General features: G+C 48.5%; 1 protein-coding gene across 2 annotated transcripts; it reads right to left on the bottom strand.

Moving 5' to 3' along the window:
- Positions 1-9,837: 9,837 nt before the first annotated feature.
- On the bottom strand, positions 9,838-15,486 carry RGS16 (regulator of G protein signaling 16). 2 transcript variants are annotated; one of them, XM_020908995.2, is made up of 5 exons: positions 15,314-15,486; positions 14,314-14,424; positions 13,493-13,557; positions 13,033-13,199; positions 9,838-11,728 (listed from the first exon to the last, which is right to left on the bottom strand). In XM_020908995.2, the coding sequence occupies exons 1-5, from the start codon at positions 15,355-15,357 to the stop codon at positions 11,498-11,500; spliced, it is 618 nt and encodes a 205-aa protein (XP_020764654.2). In that variant the 5' UTR covers positions 15,358-15,486; the 3' UTR covers positions 9,838-11,497. The 2 variants fall into 2 exon arrangements, with proteins under 2 accessions (XP_020764654.2, XP_020764655.2); XM_020908996.2 differs by having other exon boundaries at positions 13,493-13,554.
- Between the last annotated feature and the right edge of the window lie 1,248 nt (positions 15,487-16,734).

Below are 16,734 nucleotides of genomic sequence, written 5' to 3'. Positions count from 1 at the left end.
ACACTCGACCGCGAAGGCCTGAGCTGACCACGCCCACACTGGGCAGCAGGTGGCCTGAGCTAGTAGCATCTTTGGGCTTCCCCGGGGCTCAAACAGTAAAGAATCCGCCTGCAATGCAGGAGCCCTGGGTTCGATCCCTGGGTCGGGAGGATCCCCTGGAGGAAGAAATGGCAACTCACCCCAGTATCCTTGCCTGGAGAATCCCATGGACCAAGGAGCCCGGGGCCGGGAGGGGGCAGAGAGGCCGCATGCATCCTGCCGCCAGGCCTGAGGCCTTTCAGGTCACAGCATCCAGTTCCATCCCGACCACGTTGTTCCAAATCCCTTATCTGCTTAAGGGAAATGAACGGTAAATAAACATTTATTGAGCACTGATTGGGTACCCAGCAGTTTGTTCATTGCTTCACAAGAGATATGCACCCAGTCAACCCCTAATAATCCTGCTGATGATGAAACCGAGGCTCAGGAAAGCTAGGTGAGCTCCCTCACTCGCCTGGGCGCTCTGGAAACAGCACCAGGCTGGCAGTCCAGAACTATGGCTGTTCTGCTGGGTGACCTCAGGCAGGTGGTTGAATGATGTTGGGATACAGTGATTCATCACACAAATGCCTCGTGGGGGTCTTCCTGGAGCTTGCATCTTAGTAGGGAGAAATTGACCATTAATCATTGAGAAATGCAACATGTAACATGATTTCAGTTCATGATATCATGACCCTGACCATCCCAGTTCCTTATGGGCATCATCACTACTACCATCCAGTCTCCCATCACATCATACTGCTTCCCACCTCCATGTCTCTGCACACGCAGCTTTTGCTATCTGAACTAATAATAATGATGGTAGTAGCAAGCATTTATGTAGCTCTTTAGTATGCTGTAGGAACTATTCTGAGCCAATAAAAAATACACATTTTTGTTGTTGTTCAGTCACTTAAGTCCTGAGATAGATGCTATTTTGACCCCATTGTACAGATGGAGAAAATGAGGCACAAAGTGATTAAGTGAATTCAGTTGTTCTAGAGATTTGAGCTACCTCAATGAACAGCACAGAGAAAGATGCCTACCCTCATTCTTGTGGGAGAAGCCAGAAAATAAACAAAATAAGTAAATTATAAATAAAACTCTTTATGGGGAAATCCTACAGAGAATAATAAGTAGAATGAGGAAGGTTGAAAACACCAGAATAGGGAGTATGAGTCAAGAGAGATATTTTCTAAATAATGAAAACTGAAACTCCATTATCTAGCACCTAACTACATTACATTCCTTACCCTTAGGATCATTCCTCAATTATTTAAGTTTTAAATCTTTCTTCTCCTCAGAAAGTAATTTGAACAGCTGGGCCAATTTAAAAGGTTCAGTAACAGTGAATTACCTTGTGATCAGCACTTAATATGCCCTGAACACCTTGTTCTTGTTACCTAAGAGCGTCCATTAAAATTTTTTTTTCTAGTTTTATTTTACTTTTTTATTTTGATTTTTTGGTCCATGCCACGTGGCCCAGGAATCAAACCCAGGCCCTGGCAGTGAAAGTGCCACAGTCCTACCTGCCAGGGAATTCCCTCTAGTTTTACTGAGAAATAGCTGACATAAGTCATTCTAGAAATTAAAGTCATACAGCATGATGTATTGATTCACATATACTATGAAGTAATTACCACAATAGGTTTAGTTAACACCCATTATCCCACATAGCTACAATAAAAAGAAAAGAAGGGGAATTAGTAGCTCGTATGACAGTTCCATTTTTAATTTTCTGAAGAGGCTCCATACTGTTTTCTATCTTGAGAAATTTACAATTTACAATCTCATGAACTGAGCCCAAGGGTTCCCTTTTCTCCACATCCACACCAAGAGCTTCATTTTTTAAAGTTAAGTTCAGCCCTGTTGATGAAAGAAATCTTACTGTAACCCCTGTACCTACTGAGCTATCTTAACAATTATGCTAATAATTTTCAATTCAATTAATGTTTCACAACATTATTAAACTGCATTAATAAACAAAACTAAAGGTTATATCTCTTGGATATAATTCCAAAGGAAAGAGTCAAACTTAAATAAGAGGAAAATTAGGCAGTCCCTTAGAAGAAATGAAGTAGCCCTCATCGTCAACAAAAGAGTCTGAAATGCAGTACTTAGGCACAGTCTCAAAAATGACAGTATGATTTTCATTCATTTCCAAGGCAAACCATTCAATATCACAGTCGTCCAAGGTTTTGCCCCAACCACTAATGCTGAAGAAGCTGAAGTTGGCCAGTTTTATGATAGACCTATGACACCTTCTAGAACTAACATTAAAAAAAATGTGTCTTTTTCATCATGCTGCTGCTGCTAAGTCACTTCGGTCATGTCCGACTCTGTGCAACCCCATAGACAGCAGCCCACCAGGCTCCCCTGTCCCTGGGATTCTCCAGGCAAGAACACTGGAATGGGTTGCCATTTCCTTCTCCAATGCATGAAAGTGAAAAGTGAAAGTGAAGTTGCTCAGTCGTGTCCGACTTTTAGCGACACCATGGACTGCAGCCTACCAGGCTCCTCCGTCCATGGGATTTTCCAGGCAAGAGTACTGGAGTGGGTTGCCATTGCCTTCTCCACCTTTTCATCATAGAGGATCAAAATGCAAAAGCAGGAAGTCAAGAGATATCCAGAATAACTGGCTAATTTGGCCTTGGAGTACAAAATGAAGCAGGGAAAAGGCTGACAGAGTTTTGCCAACAGAACACACTGGTCATAGCAAAAGCCCTCTTCCAACAACATGAGAGATGACTCTACACATGCTCATCAACTGGTGATCAATACCAAAATCAGATTGATTATGTTCTTTGCAGCCAAAGATGGAGAAGCTCTATACAGTCAGCAAAAACAAGACCTGGAGCTGACTGTGGCTTAGATCATCAGCTCCTTATTGCAAAATTCAGGCTTTAATTGAAAAAAGTAGGGGAAACTGCTAGGCCATTCAGGTATGACCCAAATCAAACTCCTTATGATTATACAGTGGAAGTAATAAACAGGATTAGATCTGCTAGACAGTGTCTGAAGAACTATGCATGGAGGTTTGTAACATTGTATAGGAGGCAGTGACCAAAACTATCCCAAAAGGAAAAGAAATGCAAGACGGCCATATGGTTGTCTGAGGAGGCCTTACAAATAGCTGAGGAAATAAGAGAAGCAAAAAGAAAGGGAGAAAGGAAAAGATATACCCAACTGAATAAAGAGTTCCAGAGAATAGCAAGGATAGATAAGAAGGCCTTCTTAAATGAATAGTGCAAAGAAATAAAGGAAAACAATAGTGTTGGAAAGACTAGAGATTTCTTCAGATAACTGCAATGGTGTGGTCACCCACCTAGAGCCAGACATCCTAGAGTATAATGTTAAGTGTGCCTTAAGAAGCATTACTATAAACAAAGATAGTTGAGCTGACAGAATTCCAGCTGAGCTATTTCAAATCCTAAAAGATGTTGCTGTGAAAGTGCTGCACTCAATATGCCAAAAATTTGGAAAACTCAGCAGTGGCCACAGGACTGGAAAAAGTCAGTCCCAAAGAAGGGCAATACCAAAGAGTGTTCAAACTACCACACAACTGCACTTATTTCACACACTAGCAAGGTTATGCTCAAAATCTTTCAAGCTAGGCTTCAGCAGTACATGAATCAGGAACTTCCATATGTTCAAACTGGGTTTAGAAAAGGCCGAGGATCCAGAGATCAAACTGCCAATATTCATTAGATTAAGGAGAAAGCTAGAGAGTTCCAGAAAAATATCTACTTCTGCCTTTTTGACAATCTTAAAGCCTTTGATTGTGTGGATCACAAGAAACCGTAGAAAATTCTTAAAGAAATGGGAATACCAGACCATCTTACCTGTCTTCTGAGAAACCTGAATGCAGGTCAAGAAGCAAAAGTTAGAACTGGTCATGGAACAACTGAGGGGCTCAAAATTAGAAAAGGAGTACAACAAGGCTATATATCGTCACCCTGCTTATTTAACTTATATGCAGAGTACATCATGGAAAATGCCAGGCCAGATGAATCACAAGCTGGAATCAAGATAGCTGGGAGAAATATCAACAACCTCAGATACACAGATGATCTGACTCTAATGGCAGGAAGTGAAGAAGAACTAGGGAGTCTTTTGATGAGGGTGAAAGAGGAGAGTGAAAAAGTTAGCTTGAAACTCAACATTCAAAAAACTAAGATCCTGGCATCTGGTCCCATCACTTCATGGCAAATGGAAGAAGAAAAAGTGGAAGCAGTGACAGATTTTATTTTCTTGGGCTCCAAAATCACTGAGGATGGTGACTGCGCCGTGAAATTAAAAATGCTTGCTTCTTGGAAGAAAAGCTATGACAAACCTAGACAGGGTATTAAAAAGTAGAGACATCACTTTGGCGACAAGGACCATATAGTTGAAACTATGGTTTTTCCAGTAAGTCATCTATGGATGTAGGAGTTGGACTGTAAAGAAGGCTGAGTGCCAAAGAACTGATGCTTTCGAATTGTGGTGCTGGAGAAGACTCTTGAGAGTCCCTTGGACAGCAAGGAGATCAAACCAGTCAATCCTAAAGGAAACCAACCCTGAATATTCATTGGAAGGACTATTGCTAATGCTGAAGCTCCAATATTTTGGCCATCTGATGCGAAGAACCAACTCATTGGAAAAGACCCTGATCCTGGGAAAGATTGAAGACAACAGAAGAAAGCGATGGTAGAGGATACAATGGTTAGGTAGCATCACTGACTCAGTGGTCATGAAACTGAGAAAACTCTAGGAAATAGTGGAGGACAGAGGAGCCTAGTGTGCTACAGTCCATGAGGTTGCAAAGAGTCAGACATGACTTAACGACTGAACAACAGGCAATTCCAAGGAAAAAGTTTGTAGAGTCTGACTTGATACAGCCACAGGGAGGCAGCAGAGGGTGAGCCTGCTGAGGGATGGGCCAGGCCTCCACAGTCGCAAGAAACAACAGGACTGATTTGGAAATCGCAGCAGCCAACCTGGCTTTAAGTGAATACTATCTGGATTAATGGCTTAACACTTGATTCCCTCTCCTGGAATTCTGAAATGCCCTTCACATCAAATAAAATACAGGATTAGAAAAGTAGGCTTGGAATCCTGGCTTTGAATTGTGACTCTTCCATTCTTTTCAAAAAGTCAATAAATAGTTATTGACCATGCTGAGTACCTGGAATCAAGTTTAATATTCATGAGACATCAATGTTGTGCCAAATACTTTTTCATTCCATGCTCTGTGAAGAGTGCATGGTTGTCCTCATTTACAGATGAGAGGCCTAGGCCTTTGGAGAGGTTTAATAACTCCCCCAGGTCATACAATGAATGAACCAGTTTCTCCTCCAACATTCCAACCATACAGGCTGGGTTGCACTCTGCCATGGTCTGTTCTGTCCCATTGTATCAAATAATATGGCTCCCAATCTTGAAGAGAGTGGTTTAGTGAAAGGAAAGAGCTGTGAAGAGGTAAGTGACAGTGTCATGTCTTACATGAAGTAGTCAAGGTGAGAAGAGGGTGTGAAAAGGAATACCTCCTGCCACATCTATAAACAAGGATGTCACAGCCATCGGTTTGAGATTCTACCCTCCAAATGTGAATTTCTGAGCCCCGAGGGCCCCCAAAAGGGAGAACAGTGCTTGCAATCCAGCAGCTGTCAGCTCCCACCACTCCTACAGTGACTAAGGATGCAACAAAATTAAAAAAAAAAAAAAATAGGATATAGGCCCCAGATAGCAGAGATGCATATGAAAGGAATGAGTTCAGTGAGCCCTGACTCTTGCATCTTCCAATACAATATTGGCTCTTCCAATAGAAGAGCCCTAAATTCCTTAATTTGAGATAGCTGATTTTGCTTAATTAACAATAATCTTCAATGTTCAGACTATCTGCCTCCTTTGTTACAAACTTCTATATAACCTGACTCCCTTCCCCACCCCCCTCCCCCCCACCTCCCCTCCTTCCCATTCCCCCCACCACACCCTCACTTCCACCCCCACCCCAGAGCAGTTTCTCAAGGGCTACCTGAGATGCTGCATCCTGGGCTTGAAGTCCTAAAAATCCCCACCGAATAAACACTACTCTCAACTTCCAGGTTATGAGTTTTGTTGCTGTTGTAGTTTCAGTTGGCAAGGCTGTCCTAGAATTGTAGAAGTGTCAGAGAGATTCCGGGAAATGGATGTCTGGGAAGGCTTCACTTAAGAAGATGATGGTTTTGCTAGATTTTCAAGAGGCTTTTTGAGGAGGGCATTCTCCTCCACAGCTCCCAAGCCCTAATTTTTAAAAACAAATAAAAGGAAAAAGACATTCCAAGCAGAGAAAAACAGCAGGTGGATAAGGGCCGCCTGGGCAGGGGGGAAGTCATAAGAGGGACTTATGTCAGGTCAGAGTGAGCTTTGCATGTTGTCCTAAGATCTGGACTCTCTCAGGGTCAAAGGAGAGCCACTGAAGGGCTTGAATGCAGGCACGGAGCGCTCTGATCACTGCTTTATGGCTAAAGACTGGCACAGCGGGGACACGTGAAGCACAGGCATCCGTGATCAGACCCAAAGGCTCAGGGACGGCGCCCCAGAAAGACCCTCGGGCCAGCTTTTGAAAGTTGCTCCCCTAAGCTGATGAAGGAGGCCGTGGGTTGCTGTGATGAGAGTAGGCGACACAGCAGGGAGGTGGGCCAGGAGGCAGAAGCAAGGAGGCTTGAACAGTAGGGTGAGTGTGGGAACCGTGAACGGTTTGTTTTCAAGGGGCAGGTGAGGGAGCAGAGGCCAGAGAAGCATAGGCGGCCCACTCAAGAAGGGCTCTGGGTGCTAAGCCAAAGCCTGAAGTGCTGTGGGGAGGAACTGAGTTGGTGAGTTTAAAGATGCTGGAGATGCCTTGCTGGCTGCAAGTTTTTCAGGAAATCTCTTAAACACTCTGAGAACAATAGGGGTCCTGTGTTTGGTCTGAGCCTGACACCTGAAAGACCAAGAGCCATTGGTCTCCAAGGTCAGCCAAGAGTCTTCTTTATCTCTAATGAGTATCTACTACCTTGAGGCTACACCATGGGCTTCAAGACCACCCAGTATGTGAAGAAGGGCTAGGAGAGGGCAACAAGCCTTGAGGATGGACTTACTGGATCAAGAGCCTGCCAGCACCCACCTCCTCCCTGGAAGTCCATCTCCCCCCGTTCATTTCTCTACCATTTGCCAACCACTCCCACCATTTCCTACTGGCACCCATACATGCATGCTCGGTCCTTTCACTCGTGTCTGACTCTCTGCAACCCCACACATGGTAGCCCACAAATCTCCACTGTCCATGGGATTTCCCAGGCAAGAATACTAGAGTGGGTTTTCATTTCCTCCTCCATGGGATCTTCCCAACCCAGGATCTCAACCCAAGTCTCCTGCATTGGTAGGCAGATGCTTTACCACTGAGCCACCTGGGAAGCCTATTCTGCTTCAGAAAATACACATTTGTGCCCTTGTCTGAACTTACCCAGAATCACCATCCACCATTAACTGAGGCTGCCTGCAGTTGATGGTACAGCTATTTTTGGTTTTCTGCCAGGCATGCAGGATGCACTAGATGCAATAAATGCATGTTTCACTTTTCACTTTCATGCATTGGAGAAGGAAATGGCAACCCACTCCAGTTTTCTTGCCTGGAGAATCCCGGGGACGGGGGAGCCTGAGGGGCTGCCATCTATGGGGTCACAGAAAGGTCGCAAAAAGGCAAAAAGGTGGAAGGAAAGTAATGAGGACAAGATTCCTGACTCTCTGGGTATCATCTTTTTTCTTCTCTCATGCATCATATCCCTTGACCATCTCTCACAGACTGGACTCCCCACCGCCCCCCCCCCCATTGGTGTAATTGTATTCAGATCTCACCTCTGCCCCACTCTCAAACCAGCTTCCCTGGGCACGGTCCCCCAGACCCCACCTCTGGGAGCTTCAGTTTCCCTGTCTGTATCATAGGGTTATCACACCTACCTCACAGAGCTGTCGTTGGACTAAACGAGATCAGGGCCTGCCCTGGTGTTTGTTCCCATCTTCCTTCCCAGCCTTTAATTTCAGAATCCCTCCTGGCATCACACACACAACTGCCCCTTAGATCTGGGCTTCGAATGTGAGTCCACAGGCTTTTCTAATTAATGTACCTGAAGTCCGGTCACTTCACTCAGACTAACAATGCTGCTGCTGCTAAGTGGCTTCAGTCTGTCCAACTCTGTGCGACCCCATAGACGGCAGCTCACCAGGCTCTGCCGTCCCCGGGATTCTCCAGGCAAGAACACTGGAGTGGGTTGCCATTTCCTTCTCCAATGCATGAAAGTGAAAAGTGAAAGTGAAGTCTCTCAGTCATGTCTGACTCTCAGCAACCTCGTGGACTGGAGCCCACCAGGCTCCTCCATCCATGGGATTTTCCAGGCAAGAGCACTGCAGTAGGTTGCCATTGCCTTCTCCACAGACTAACAATGAGGGGAAAATAAGTCAATATAAAGCCTAGATTTGTATATAAACAGATAATTCAACTTAGAGAAGAATTTGGGAGAACAAGGAGGTGACTGGCAGAGGAAGAGCAGATTTGATCCTTGCAAGCCTAACGCCAAGTTCTTTCTAGCCCAGCACAAACTGCTCATTCTCTTCTCTGGGAATAGAGCAGTCCCAAGCATCAAGTAGCTTCCCAAAGTTCATCTCGGAGATATCTATGAAATTATAAGGAATGCTAATTCCTTGAATTCGTAGTGAAGTGGAAGTCACTCAGTCGTGTCCAATTCTTTGTGACCCCATGGACTATATAGTCCATGGTATTCTCCAGGCCAGAATACTGGAGTGCGGAGACTTTCCCTTCTCCAGGGGATCTTCCCAACCCAGGTCTCCCGCATTGCAGGTGGATTCTTTACCAACTGAGTTATGAGGGAAGCCCAAAAGTACAATGATGCAAATTGGAAATGGGCAAAGGTGAAGATATCACAGAAGTCCCCCGCCCCCAACTGACAATGTGTGGCTACTTGGCCAGGGGAAACCACCCCTTGATGTTCCAAGAACCGGGAATGGCTCATGCTGGGTCAGGTGGACAGAGGAGATGGGCTCTGAAATGACAGCTGAGCCGGGTCCACCTGTTACCAGCCGGGGTTCTTGGCCTTCCGCAATCAATAGAAATTGACTGGAGGCCAGACAAGAAATTCAGACATGGCTCAACTGGGGCCCCTGCTGCAGCAGCGGGGAGCAGAGCAAACAACAGGTTCCCTTGCTTGCTCGCTCCCTGAGGAGCGGGGAGCTGGCTCCTTTATGAGGTGAGGGTGGGAGTGTTGTTCAGGGCTTAGGCAGGAGGGGTCGCCTAGCTGTTCTGTCCACCCCTTAGGTGGTGGTGTGTGCAGGGCCCTTGCGCAGTACCCTATTTTTGCTCTAGGCTGCTCAAAAGTGGCAGTTGTGGTTTTTGGTCTCTTTGTATCTTTGGGTCCAGAATTTGCCCCAGCTGTGCATGCACACGGTTCTTTTGAGTCCCACAGTTCCTCTGTATTTTGTTGCTGCAGGAGACGTGTATCCAGGTGCAAGCATTGCAGCCTTGCAGCAAAGGTCCCAGGTCCCAGGCCAGGCTCACCGCCAACAGGACACAACGGCTTGACATGAGCTGGGCCGTCACCAGCTGAAGGGAAGTTACCATCCTGGTGGCCACCATTAGAACCAGTCACCAGGCAAACAGGCCTTGGACGTGCGCCTCTGCCCATACACCAGCAAGCTTCCCCATGTGTCCTGTGACATCTCCGGAGACCAGCTCTCCCACAAGGCACCCCCAGCCCCGAGCGCTTCCCTTCCCTCTTCCCCTGACCACACGGCCTCGCAGACAGGATCTCATGTCTGGGTTTTATCTTTATTTCACAATAAAATAACATGCTGAAATAGGAAAACAGGGGTTGAATAAGTACATCGTTCACATCTAGGAAACCAGCTCCTGTTGTCAACAATAAATAAATATTTAAATGGCCATGAGTTCCTGACAGGCGCTAAGAGGTTCCCAGCACTTCAAGAGGTAGCGTCCGCTGGAAAGAGGGAGACAGCCAGGCTACCAGCTCCCGTGGATTCTCCAGAAGAGGCAGACACACAAATGGCAATAAATAACAATAGCAACAACAACAGCAATAAAAAATAATGTGCCATGACCACTGTCACAAAACCAACAATATGTTAGGCTTAAATACTTTTCTCCTGGAGGAGCTCCTAGTGCAGAGAGAACAGTGTGGATTTCCCTGGGGACAAGAGGGGGCTGCCTGGTTAATTCACCTCCCCAGCCCGGCCGGGGCAGAAGTCCCACCAGGGAAAGGGTGTTTGGTGATGCCCTGGGGTGACAAGCAGGTTCTGATTTTCCCTAGTCCTGCTCTTGTCAGCAGCCTCTCTCCGCCCCAGTTTCATTCCCAGCTTCTACGGGCCATCCAAGTTCATCAAGGTCCCTGCTTCATTTCTCACTGACACCCCAGTGAGTACACCCCCCGCAATCCACAGGAAAGAAACACAAGGTTCCCCTTCCATCCTGGGGAATCTCTTTTTCCCTGTTCTCATCCTCACAAAAATAAAATATTAGCTTGATTTAAACAGGACTTTCTGGAAGTACCATGAGGTTTGTTTCCCAGGAGCCCTTTCTCCCTCGTTCCACCCTGCCCAGCATAAGGGCTGGACTAGCCACTCACCAAGAGGCCCCACGCCTTCCTCCGGGCAGCTCAGAGCTAAGAGGGGGCACATCCCAGCAAGAGGCTCTCAGCAGGTCCTGCTCACAGGTGGAGCCGGCAGCACAGATGGAGTCAGGGGCCCCCGAAAGAGCCCACCAAGAGCACCAAGGGTCATTTCGCATGAGCAAGATGGCCTGTTTTCAGGGCTCTCTACCGATTAGGAGAGGGGCTTGAAAGCCAGTTTTTGAGGTAAATATCTCATTCGGAGCAAGCATCACATTGGTTCTCTGGCCTTGACAAGACAGCCAGGCTGGACACAGAAGTGTTGAGAAGTGCAGAGGACATCCCCCTCCCAGTAGCCCAGAGGCAGGTGAGGAGGACAGGATGGGAAGACTCCACATCCATGGCTCCCTTCATGCCCAGGACAGTCTGGGAATTAGGAAAACAGGTCAACCATTCGACAGGCAAAACTGGCTAACCTGGTTGTCTTTCTCTCCCTCATTTTCAAGTTCCCCTTTATCCATGCACTTCGCAAAGCCCCCTGGGAATATCCCTTGTCCTGTTGAGAACGGCCAGAGCCAATGATGACTCTTGCACCATCATTCTTCCCCCCTCAAGAGCCCCACACAACCCTCATCTTCAGCCCTGGTCCACAGGTCCTAGAAGTGGGGTGACCCTCTCATGCGTGGAATTCAGTCCCAAGGATTTGGAGGTGAGGGTGTCACCAGGTCAGCTTTTTCCTCCGCGGTCCTCTCTTGCTTTGCAGAACCTGCCTCCCCCACGGGGACCCCACGGGGGGTGGGTGACTCAGTCTCTCTGCCCGGCTGGCTCCTTCCAGGCCCTGAGGCTCAGGTGTGCGAGGGCCCAGCTGGGCTGCCGCTGGACGGGGAGGCAGAGGCGGCCACGGCTTGGGTGGCCTGGCTGGCCAGGTCCCGGTAAGCGGGGGACTTCAGGAAGCGCGGGTAGGAGTCCTTCTCCATTAGGGTTCGCGTCTTCCCCTGAGCCACGTCGAAGCACGCGGCCGTGGCGGCCTGCAGATTCGTCCTAGTCAGCTCCCTGGTCTCATGGTCGATGTTCACCTGTGGGAAGGAGGACAAGCACATGGGTGAGTTGGGGGGGTCAGGGCCAGGGATGGCAAGGTGAGGGGGCTGGCAGACCTGGCTGTGGGGGCAATGGAAGGAGCACTGGATTCTGAACCAGGAACTGGGGGTCTGCTGAGTCGACCATCAATGGGCTTTTCAGCTCTGGGCCTGTCCTCACTTCTACCCTCCACTCTCTCAGAACAACCCAGGAGATGCTAAGAATGGGTACAGAGCCACCCTCTTTTCACCTGTTTCTCTGTGACAACCCAGGTTCAAGTCATCACCACCTCTCTCCTAGGCTAGTGCCAGCACCTATCGGGTCTCTCTCCCCTCCCCTGAACCCTGTCCTCCACCTAGCGGCAAAGAGAACCTTATAAAACACAAGTCAGTTTGCCAGCAGTTCTGTTGTTCCCCATCACTCCAAGAAAAGGCCGACATGGGTGCTGAGCCCTCAAGGCTACCTGGGCCAGCACCTGGCCGCCTGCCACCTGTGTGACATCACCTCCCACTCTCTCCCTCACTTCCCGCTCCACGTGGGCCCACTTGCTGGCCTGTGATCACAAAGGCACTCTCTGGTCTTTGCACTTCCTGTTTCCTGTGTCACATCCTCCGACCCTGTACCCTGGTACCCTCTCTCATAGCCTGCTTTCTTCTTATCAGAGCACAGATCACCCCCTGGCAATATTTATTTAATTGGTTATTGTCATCTTCTCTCACTGGGGTAGAGGCTTTGTGTTCACTGTCATATTCTCGATGACTATAAATGTGCCTTGCATGTAACTGGTGCCCAACATATCTTGATGAGTGAAATAAAAATGCTCGGAAAATAAATACAGATACAAAAGCAAGCCATTACCACTCTCTCTCCACAAGGTGGCGTCATATTCCTTATCAAACACGGTGGAGGCCAGAGGGAAGGTTGAAAGGGTCACCAACCACAGACCTGAGTGAGTGAGGTCAGGTCAGCTGGGGGACTGAGTCAGGTTATCCGACGATGACCTGTCTCCACAGTTGTGTTAAGTATTCTGAGTCTCTAAAAAGGGCTTAGTTTACAAAAGTGGGTGTGGACAGAAGCCAAAACCCCTGCCAACCCCTCCAGTCCCACTGAAGACTCTGAGGGTAACGGTACCCAGGGGTGGCCTGGAGCCTGTCTTTTCTGATCTCCAGCCTCCTGTGTCAGATAAGGCCACTCCACTTCTAAACTCAGCCTGTCCCTTGCTGGCCCCTGACCATCCCCAATTCTCAGCGGGGAAGAAGCAGGCAGAGTCTGCAGGATCCCTGGAATGGGTCATGGTTCTGACCTCTTTGGGGGCTTCACTGCAGATGAACTCCTCAAAGATCCGGTGAGCCCGGGAAGCCAGCTTGGTAGCGGACCGGAGCTTCTTGAACTCCTCGCAGGCCAGCCAGAACTCCAGGTTCTCCTCGCTGAACTCTGTCTTCAGGAAGGCGTGGAAGGCGGCCACTCCATCTGGGGTTGCAGGGAGAGAGGAAGAGGCAGGTCAGACAGTGGAGACAGCCAGCCGCGAATAAAAGAAGAAAAGACAGCAATTGTAGTTAATGACTCTATTTTGGGGATGTAATTTTCTCGAACAAGGACCTGCCTTTGTATTCTGGATAGAGGCTGACACACTAGGGGATTATTATTACTATCACTATTATTTTGCCCACGTTCTCAGCATCCTCAGGCTGGCTCTGCGGCACATGGGTACCCGTGTGCCACCCGTGTGCCATCCACAGACAGACACAACAGACATAACTCACTTTTACTGCTCAGCAGCAAGTCAAATGACTCTTTCCATCCCAGCACATCTTCTGAGAAGTTTCTGCTAAAAAAGGGGGGGGGACAAGATTTTAATTTAAAAAACAACAAACTAATACACAGTACAAATCCTAGCCAGAACTCTGAAGTTGTATAATTCACACGGAGGCTTGCTCAGTAAAATTATCGGAGCTGACTCCTCAAACTCCCCAACTTTTTGCTGAGGTTTAGGGAAATGGCTGTGTTTTCTAGTGGACAATCCAGTAATCAGAAACCAAAGTAGGGACCTTCCGGCCCTCAGTAAATATCTAAGACTGTGTTTTTGCTGTCCAAAATTCCTCCGATTCCCCTAACTCTCAGTTTGTTTTCTACACTTTCTCAAGGAAATAAGGGTCTCCTGAATAGAGATAATGCCTATCCACAACCCCAGAGCCCAGCACAGCACCTGCCACAGTCAATATAACCGGGCTTCCTGGGAAGCTGCATGCAAGGAGAAGCAGGGTCCAGTGGCCTTGGCCCCTGCCCTTGCCCTGGTCACACATGCAATGGCATCTCCAGACGGGAGAATCTGGTAACTCGACATTCCAACCCTGGGTATCTTCATTCTTTGGTGAACTTAGAAGGCTGGAGCCATCCACCCAGCCACCCCTGAGCCAGACAGCCATAGCAGACCAGCAAGAAGTTTCATTACAATCTCTAGGAAGAGGTCACCAAGGTCCACGATGGTCTGTCCTAATTTCCCCTAGTATTTTCCTTCTCAGGACTCCCTTCCTAAATCTGGCTCCTTCCCTCTAGGGGCTCCGGGCTGGTCAGCAAGACTTACCCCTCTTTGCTGTGTTTACTGCCCCACTCGAACTTGCCAGCACTCCCGGTATCGGAGCCCAGTTCTGACTTGTGAAGGAAGATGCCCAGCCGTGTCTTGAATTCTTTGGCTCTGGAAGGCAAAGCATGAGTGCGTGAGGATTCTCCCCTTGCTCAGCCAGGGCAGAGAGATTCATGAAGCCCCAGAAGAGCACAGGTTTGTGCCACTCAAATTCCAAGCCTGAGGGTTCCTGGGAACCCATAGCTGTTCCCAGGGTCTACACTTCACCTCTCTCATCAGCATCATGAGCCCAGAAACAACGAAAGCAACATTTGAGCCGTGACTTGGTTGTCTTACAGGTTGGGGGTTTGCAGTGTAGCACACGTATTTTCCCCACTTAAGTCATACTTTCTGTGCCTGTTGATTTAGCACAAGGCAATTCAGTACTCTCTAGGCTTGTCACAAATATTTCCGGAGCTGTGTGGAAGCTGATTTCTGCCTTCATCTTTACTTTTTCCTTCCCAGCCACTGGCTCCAGCAAGGACTGGAGTGGATGTGTAGCTCCCTGGGAAGTGGGGACATCCCTCACTGAGGGCCTGAAAAACAGTTCCCTGTATTTCCAGGATCAGAGGAAGCCATGCCCCTAGATCTAGAACTTAGAATGAAAACCAAGTGCTTAAGAAACTGGGGAAGACTCAGTCTTGCCTGGTGATGCCACCGCGGTCTTCCTGCAGCAGGTCACCTGGGTAGAACTGCCACTTGTCAGAGGAATGATGGGGAATGGCAGTAAACAGTGGTCCCCCTGCTTCCCTTGGCTTTGCCTTCTCGGTTCCCATCACCCATCCTTTCCTGAGACTCTAAGAGAGGCATCTGAGAACGTGGAACCAAGTTGACCTCTGCCTCTCAAGTCACTTTCATCCCGTTCTCCAGACCACCCAGGTCTGCAAGCCTGCCGCTTCATTCCCTAAGGTTGGTGGGACTTGTTCTTCTTCCCCCAGGCATCTGGACAAACTGTTCTTACCTCTCCAGGCAGGAGGTGGGGAAGGCGGCCAGGGTCCGACACATGGCTACGGATGCAGGGCAGCACGTCTTGGGGACGATGGTAGCGGGCTCCAGTGGGCACCGCAGAACACGAATGCACAGAGTAACGGCGGCCAGCGCCTGTCTGGGTTTACTAAAAGGGATGCGCGGAGCCAGCGGCTTTTATTCTCTTGTAGGGGGCGGAGAGGCTGCGCGCCGCCGACCAATCGGAGAGCGGTACTGAGCGCGGGCGAAGGCGGAGGCGGGGCCTGGAGCGCGACGGGGCGGGGCGCCCGGCCCAGGATTTGCCCTCGCCGGGTGCAACCTTCGCCCCGCGGGGGTGCTCACGGGGCTGCCCCCTCCTCCGAGCGGACGCCGGCGTGGGGAGGGTGAAGCGGCAGAGAAGTCACAAGGAGATGAGATGCGCGCACCCAGTTTAGTAGGGAAAAAAAACCGCCGGCAGCTAATAAAAGCAGGAAACCAACTCAGCGATGCCAGGAGAATTTGCGTGGGGGTGGTGGAGAGGGGAGGTACACCTGGGGTCCATCACAGCCCGAGCCTGAGCCTATTCGGCCCTAAGGACCCGAGCACACCGTGCAAGCCCGACAGCACAAGCATCATCGTTATACTGATAACTTCCATTTACTGTGTTCTCACCCAGATGGCCTCGGGTCAACCAAGTAAGCCCTTTGTCATCATCACCTCATTCTATGGATGGAAAAAACTTGAGTCAGAACGTTAAAGAGACTTGCCCAAGATCAGAGTTAGCAAGAGCAGACAAAGAGTGTGTGTATTTGGGGGGAGGTGGGCATCTACTATTATTGAGCATCTACTATGTACTTGTTACTAAGACTCAGGTTGAATAATTTGATCAAAGTCACGCAGTGAGTGTTTGCAGGAATTCAGATATGAATTTACCATACTTTTTCCGCTGCTCCTCTCCAAATTCCAGCACTTCGGTAACTAATGAATGATCCTGCCTTTAAGCAGTTGTTAGCTAGTTCAGCATCTTCATCTCTGAGATACAGGTAATAAATGCCCTGCTTCTCTTCCCAGTTTCCCCACTTCTTGATGCTTCCCCTTGGGATTGCTATTAAGAGGCTGCATGTGAGGGCTTCCCTGGTGGCTCAGTGGTAAAGAATCCACCTGCAATGCAATGCAAAAGAGGCCACACCTGAGTGTAAGATCTAGATTTTTCGGTTTCAAATCTGGGCTCCTCCATTTACTGATGGGAGACCTTAGACAAGCTTCTTAACCATTCCATGCCTCTGTTTCCTTGTCTCTAGAATAAATGATGCACTTATTTCATAAAGTTGTTGGGAGGACTAAATACATTTAATTCTTAGTTTGAATTCCCCAAGAAACAGGAAACTCGGTTCCTCTGAGGCAGAGACTCACTGGAGAGAGTTCTGGGAACTAAGA

The sequence above is a fragment of the Odocoileus virginianus genome, chromosome 11 (genome assembly GCF_023699985.2).
Source record: "Odocoileus virginianus isolate 20LAN1187 ecotype Illinois chromosome 11, Ovbor_1.2, whole genome shotgun sequence".
Classification (NCBI taxonomy): domain Eukaryota; kingdom Metazoa; phylum Chordata; class Mammalia; order Artiodactyla; family Cervidae; genus Odocoileus; species Odocoileus virginianus.
Note: the sequence above shows the minus strand (reverse complement) of the source record. Positions and strands in the feature narration are given on the sequence as shown.

Excerpts from the sequence above, each read along its gene's own strand:
- RGS16 (XM_020908995.2), bottom strand. The coding sequence starts at position 15,357 with ATGTGTCGGACCCTGGCCGCCTTCCCCACCTCCTGCCTGGAGAG. Across the intron at positions 14,425-15,313 it reads CCCACCTCCTGCCTGGAGAG|AGCCAAAGAATTCAAGACAC; the intron begins GTAAGAACAGTT and ends TTTGCCTTCCAG. Across the intron at positions 13,200-13,492 it reads CTTGCTGCTGAGCAGTAAAA|ATGGAGTGGCCGCCTTCCAC; the intron begins GTGAGTTATGTC and ends CTGCAACCCCAG.